The sequence below is a fragment of the Protomyctophum parallelum genome, assembly GCF_964188405.1.
Source record: "Protomyctophum parallelum genome assembly, chromosome: 3".
NCBI lineage: Eukaryota > Metazoa > Chordata > Actinopteri > Myctophiformes > Myctophidae > Protomyctophum > Protomyctophum parallelum.
In genome coordinates, this window is record NC_139698.1 from 16,448,667 (window position 1) to 16,455,859 (window position 7,193).

General features: G+C 41.8%; 1 protein-coding gene across 1 annotated transcript; it reads right to left on the reverse strand.

Moving 5' to 3' along the window:
* Positions 1–3,386: 3,386 nt before the first annotated feature.
* Positions 3,387–6,933, reverse strand: LOC310856557 (gonadotropin subunit beta-1-like; the record flags this gene model as incomplete). The annotated part of the gene is made up of 3 exons (XM_083762028.1): positions 3,387–3,599; positions 4,325–4,500; positions 6,891–6,933. 3 exons carry the CDS (start codon positions 6,931–6,933, stop codon positions 3,387–3,389), a joined length of 432 nt encoding a protein of 143 aa, XP_083618154.1.
* Between the last annotated feature and the right edge of the window lie 260 nt (positions 6,934–7,193).

Genomic DNA, 7,193 nt, shown 5'->3' on the forward strand with positions numbered 1-7,193 from the left:
ACCTTACTGCCTTGCACGCACACACACATGCACAACAACAAGCACGTGTCCGCACGCACGAGCACACACTGCACACACACACACACACACACACACACACACACACACACACACACACATTGCACAATTAGTTTGACAATGACTCAAGTATTGATGGAAGCCACAGCTGCAATGAGCCATTTCTAGACACTAGAGGGCAGCAACTAGTAACATATAGTTATTACTAACTGGATATAGTTCTATAGCCTTTCTAAGAAACAAATATCCCACCTGTGTGAAGTGAGGGGCGCTAATATATTAAAGTCATGTTGATTAGGCGAAAACATTACATTACATTATCTTTATTGTCAATGGGATTTAATGTTTGTGTTAGGGACAAGATGACGTAAATGTTCCCTTCATTGTCAATGGCGTTTTTTAAAACAAACATTGAACTAAAAACAAACATGTTCTCTTCATTGTCAATGGCGTTTTTAAAACACATTGAACTAAAAACAAACATGTTCTCTTCATTGTCAATGGCGTTTTTAAAACAAACATTGAACTAGACACTGTGACACACAATGACATATAAATCACCCACTGCTCAGCTGCTTATATGGTTGTACCCTAACCTAGGGTACAAAGCAGTGGTTCCCAAACTGGGGGTCAGGTCAGGGGCCCCCAGGGGCCGGGGGTCTCTCTAAATATGGGGAGGGGTGATGCTTGATGTGCAGCATTGCATTGTATTCTCACTCAACAGTAAACAAACCAACATACAGTATAAGTGTATACATGGTATCTGCACATTTGTAAAGTTACTATTAATGACTTTAAATACCACAAATTGGTCAACTAAGTGCAAAGCGCTGTGAGCTTGTATGATTGGCTATTTTCACAATTCAATATAACTCAATAGTCAATATAAATGTAACGCCTCAACTCCTACAATTCCAAATGCTCGTCTAGGGGGGATGGGGGGGGGGGGGGGGGTCTTCAACTAGAGACCCCCACCCTGACCTGGCATTACATATAGCTTAACTCGGTCTCGGGTCCATAGATAATGCAAGCCGTTGTGAACCGTCTTTTTTTTTGCCTATTTCTCATGCAGGTAATATTTCACCATTTGGCCAATGTTACTTTTTTATAGTAGCCTACAGTTTGTTGATTATTTGATGCAGTAATCTTATTATCATTTTTTTTGCAGTATTAAAAAGGTTTTAAAAGTCCTTACATTGTAAGTTTAGAAATGTTCAGATATGATGTACATACATTAATACTGTATGTTGGTTTCATATTGAATTACTAATTACTTAGCATCCATTACTCCTAAGGTAGTCAGGGGCAATACGAGTAAAACATGTTGTCATACGACATGTTATTATAAGTTCAAAGTGTGCAAAGACTATAGCGTAATGATGGTCAGAAGTCAGAAGTGCAATTGTTAAAATTCACTGGACCAATTCATAAATAATGAGCCCAAAGTTATATAATCATAAATATAAATATACTGTATGTATATATATATATATATATATATATATATATATATATTTATTTATTTTTATTTTTAAAGATGGAGTGCCGTGTTTATTTTCCACCCTAAAACATGATTGTCAGGTCTTATTGTTATATAAGGAGGTATAATGTTTTCAAAAAAGTGTACCTGGTTTGCCTGGTGGGTGGTGATGGGTGGTGATCCACCTGAACTGAAGCCGCACCCACAGCTGTAGTTGTATGCTAAAGGGGGAGGGGTTAGGTGAGGGGCTGATAGTGTGATGTCACTATATTACTGTTTATTTCATTGGCCCGTTTGCCTGTCAAGGCTTCAGCCTCCAGGAAGAAACCCTAAATACAAAGTGAATACACCATCACACATACAAAAACGACTCCAGGGTGTCTAATCAGAGCCGGACTAACAATGGAACTAGGTGGAGCTTAAGCGCCAGGGCCCGAAGCTTGCAGGGCCTGGTACGAGACTATAGGTAGGCTACAGCTGTTGCTTCTTTCGAAAAATATAACGCAACATAAGAACCCCCGCTAATGTTTTTGGTCTTCTCGTCTGACAGTTTCTGTAGCAGTTTTCGGGAGGGGGGGGGGGGGGGGGGGAGCAGTCTGTTTGAGGGGGTTCCCGACGGCTGCGCGTCGCTTCCTCCTCGAGGGGAAGCGAGTAAGCGACGCCGTCAGAAGCCCCCTCAATCAGGAAGGCCCCCCTCACTCAGACCGACCAACGTGTGTTGTTTGCGACAATAACATACAGCCTATGTAAGAGGAATATAAACAAGACCTTGGCGCAAAACTTCATATTTACCCTGCTCTAATGCAACAAAAGTGTGTTCTTACATCCTCCATTTCACGATTCCAGCACTCGTGAGTAAATTAATTGAATTGCTATTATGAAAGTTTTCAGTGACGTTGCACCCACAGGTTGCATTGTCGTCAATAATTAATCTGTTTTTAAAACGTTATAATATTAATATAGCATATTGGCATTGTCTGTTGGTGCACTGTGCACACGTTATATGGACCATGTAACAACATGGTCAACAGCACTGTTTGCAAATGTATCTACATTTGTTGGCCACAAAGACAATTTAAACAAAACATGCTGCTGCCTGCTAATGGAGCTTGTAGATATAGGCTAATTATTTTTCGGGAAAATTGCAGTTAGTTTAGCAGAGACTGAAGTTGGAAAGGCTGTGCCCAGTGCGGCAGTTCCTACTGTCTTGTGTGCCTGCGGGCAGCAGGCAGTAGTGGATATGCGCTAAACGCATGCATGTTAATTAATTAGTTAATTGGCAGAATCAGAAGGGGCCTTTTGATTTGGTGAAGCGCCAGGGCCTTGAGAGGGGTTAATCCTTCACTGTGTCTAATGAAGTACTATCACCTCATAGACACATGAAAAACTGGAAAAGTACAACAATTGTGGCACTCCCTCTTTAACCCATTTTGGGCGGGAATCCCTTTTGGTGTTCTAAGCATTATATTATACTTTAGCTACTGAAAAATAGCAGATCTACAAGCTCATAGCGCGGCAGCGAGTGCAGCGGTACGAGCTTGTAGGTCTGCTATTTTTGTAAAGTCGTGAAAATGTAGTGCAAAGCTTTGAATATATCCTTTCAGAGCCAACATTTTTAACTCAAATCTTTGCTTCTGGGAGGGTACCCTGGAACAACATTATTTTCAAATGGGGGTCGGCGGCATTTTACATATCATTTCGGGGTCCTTGACATGAAATATTGAGCACCACTGATATAGAAACATGATGTTTTTCAGAAGAAAAAAAAATACAATTTAAAAAGACATTTGTTTTAAATTTCAACGTCAGGCCTGATAATATGATAATGGTCTTTATTAAAGGTTCCGACCAGTTTGAACGACAGGGGGGTTGTTTCCTTAGAACGTTATCAAGTCAAGCAGTTTTCCAGGTCGTTGGCCTGCAAGTCGGTGTCACAGTCGGTGCTGGCCGGGTGGCAGGTGGAGCACGTGCATCGCGTGGCCTCTGGGTAGGTGATGACGCCACCGCCGGTACAGTTGGCGAAACTGGCCGTCTTGTCCATCCACTCTCCCCTGCACACTGTCTGCCGCTGCGCTTGGGTGCTCATGCGATACACGTCGTGCTGTCGTTGTATAGAGTTGTTGGATAATATCGTCGTTATTATTAGCCTCGAGTCATCAATTCGTAAATTCATAATGAGAGCTTTCATTGTCACATAACGGTTTTACAGTTCCCATTGTGTCGTTAAGAAAAAAAAAGGAGAATCAAAAGGAGATCAAGGCAGGAAAAGGTTAAAGTTTAGGGGCTCCATTTTCGTCACCGCTAAACCCCTTATCCCTAAACTTCTTTGCCTTTTCTTTTTTTTTTTTTTACTATTTTGAAAAACATTCTTGAATAGTTCAACTAGCCAATCTACATTGACATGTTGTGAGCTTGTAGACTGGCCATTTTAACTATTAAAAAATGTTAAGCAAAATTGTAAAAATATGCGATCATCGTTTATTTTCATATCTAAGTCAAATTAAGCTATAATCAAGCCCAGAATATTGCATTTTACGCAGCTATGCACATAAAGGCCGCGCATGTGCGTGCGCGACTGTGCACGCGAGGATTTCGGCCGGCTTTAGGTAGAGGACATCGGCCGTTAGCCAAACATGCTAAAAGTTGCTACATTATTTAAAACAAAGCCCCCGATTATAGGGAATAAAACGATTCCGTCAACGGTAGGTTTGGGATTAATTAATTCACTCCGTCAATTCCGTCAACGGTAGGTTTGGATTATTTCATTAACTCCGGCAATTCCGGCAATAACGGTCGTTCAAGGGTTAGGAAAGGAGAGCGGTATACCTTCAGGTAGCAGCGTCCGGCGCACTCGAAGGTGTTGATGGTCCTGTGTTCGCCGCAGGCCTCCACCACCATCTGCTTGGCCCGTATGCCACACTCATTTGCACACTTGCACGGAGGCTCCGCCCCCATCAGCCCCAGCACTGCTGCCATGACAACCAGCAGCTGCATGATCCTCACTAGCCAGGTGCAGTACACGAGCATACCACCAGGGGGAGCAGTCTGCACGTCAAGGTCACACACACATCATGGCCTATTGCAGTTAATGCATGAAATCTCTGTATGTGGCGGTGTACGTGGATCTCATAGACAAGCCTATATAATGGATGACATAACATGATCACATGCCGTAACATAACTACATTTCTAACAACAAAGGACCACATTAATTGTGAGTTGTGATGATTTTAAAAGACTGTTTCAATAGACAATTACATGCATTTTGAGTTATGATGATGATAATGATGATGATGATGATGATGATGATGATGATGATGACCGATATCCGATCTCCGATTATTTGCAGAGTCATATCTGCCGATACCGATTCTGACCGATTCCGATATTATGCAGAGGACCACAATGAAAACAAGCCTAGGCCTATAAGGCCCTATAGGGGCTTGTCCCAAAGCCTGTTAAAAAGTATTCAATAAATAAATAAATGAGTACACAAATGAAATTATTTCAAAATGTTGTAATTGCTTTGTTGGTGAAAACCGAATATATAATCGGTTGTATTATTTTGAGACCGTTCCGATACCGATATGGCATTTTTATGGTCGATTCCAATTATGCTACCGAATAAATCGTGCATCCCTAATATCTATACCTCTGAGGTCTTTATTCTGCACTGTCCTCCATCCTCACTCCATACGGGGCTGTGTTATGGAAGAAGCTTTCCTGTGTGGATTTTACTTGTGTATTCTACCTAACCTGGCCAACACTGTTCCTATATATGACAGATATGTTTTTATCCTTTATTCTCCGATGTGAATTTCCATGCCTTCACCTTTTTTTGCCATCCTATCTGGACTTACAGAACTTCACATACGGTATAATCTGCCATTGTCAATTCAGTCGACTAGATCTGTACGTGCCCGTCGGCCACCGGTCTACTTGAGAGCGATGCAACTTGGGAACCTAATAATACCCCTTGTCAACTTGTCATAGCACCCGTTTTAACTGTCTGTCTGTGTCCAACATGGAGATCTCTGTATCTGCCGTTCTGCCTGTGTGTGAAGAGTGCAAACTGACTGTGAAAAGGGGAGTGGTTAATTAATCAATCAACAGGTGTGGGGTTGCCATGGCAATCAATTGGCTGAGGCAGAGGCTGGACATTGCACAGTTGAGGGGATTTAGGCTGATTAGGCCCACTGGCATAGCCTGACCAGAGCCTTTTGTGGTGGTTCTGGAGAACCGTGGGTCCGACCGACTCGATGCCCGGCAGTGCACTCCCTGCGGGGGTGTGGAACGCGTGTGCCGAATGTGAAGTCGGTGGGGCGAACGGTACTCGAGTTACGTGCATTACAACCGTGCACACACACATGCACGCAGACACACAGAGACGTGGCAAATTTATAGTAGGATTGTCTTTGCGTCAGAATGTTGTCAGAATGTCAGAATGTTGTCGATGCGAAAGGGGTGCATACATTTGCATTTACAGGTCTATAAAGATTACCTGTGTTGTTTTTGGCAGCAAATTTCTATTTTAGTTTTAGTCATAGTGTCTTGAATAGTTTTCATTTAGTTTCTAGTCGACTAAATATCATAAGATTTTACTCGACTAAATCTACAGTTGACTAAAATGTGTTTCAGCGGACCTTGATGCCATCGTTTTTACACTTGCTGAAAATAGCCGATCTACAAGCTCACAACGTGTCGCAGCTTGTGAGCTTGTAGATTGGCTATTTTCAGCATGCAACCAAGTGTAAAATGTCTGGATCTCTTGTCCACTATAGTCCCTTCCTAACATTTTAGTCTAGTTTTTATTTGTTGACGAAATTGTCAGTATATTTAATTATATATTATATAATTAGTTTTAGGTATAGCTTAGTTTTCATTTAGTTTCCATTTAGCTTTCATCCGTGAAAAAAGGTTGTCGGACATTTTTCGTCTTAGTTTTAGTTGACGATATCAACACTGATTACCTGAATGCTGGAATCGTTGAATTGTTCAGGAGTGACACTTCTTTTTCAGCAGCAAAGCAACTTAAGGCTGGTCAGTGAATGAAACCTGCAGGAAAAACATGCATTGTACAGTCAGAGAACTGACAGGAAAAGGTCAGGAAAGTGAGTTGGCACATCACATCTGTATGGAAGCACTGTAACATTTTTTGCACCTCATGTAAAATGGTTACTTGGTTATTATGGTGCATTTATATAGCGCCTTTATCCAAGGCGCTTTACATAGATTGTGCATTACATTCACCCATTCACACACATTCATACGATTGCGGCGGAAACCATGCAAGGCACCAACCTGCACATCAGGAGCAATTAGGGGTTCAGTATCTTGCTCAAGGACACTTCGACACTAACTCTGGGGGAGCACGGGTTCGAACTGGACTCACATCCAGCCACTCTACCCCTGAGCCACCGGCGCCCCGTGTACATGCCTGCTACTTTTCTTTCATGCTATATAATGTAGGCCCTAGAATGTAAGAATGAAAATGATCATTATTTTTTTTCTCCTTGAGCCGTTTCTTTCCTATCCTTTTTAATTTTGGGTTGATCACAGGTTGGCACGTTCACATTTCGCAGCATTAACATCATGTATATCTATACTGTTATTGTACCAAAACAGTACAGAACACATTACACCCAACATATTGTCATTATGTCATTATGTCAGTATTTTCAAAGCTTTTAGACCA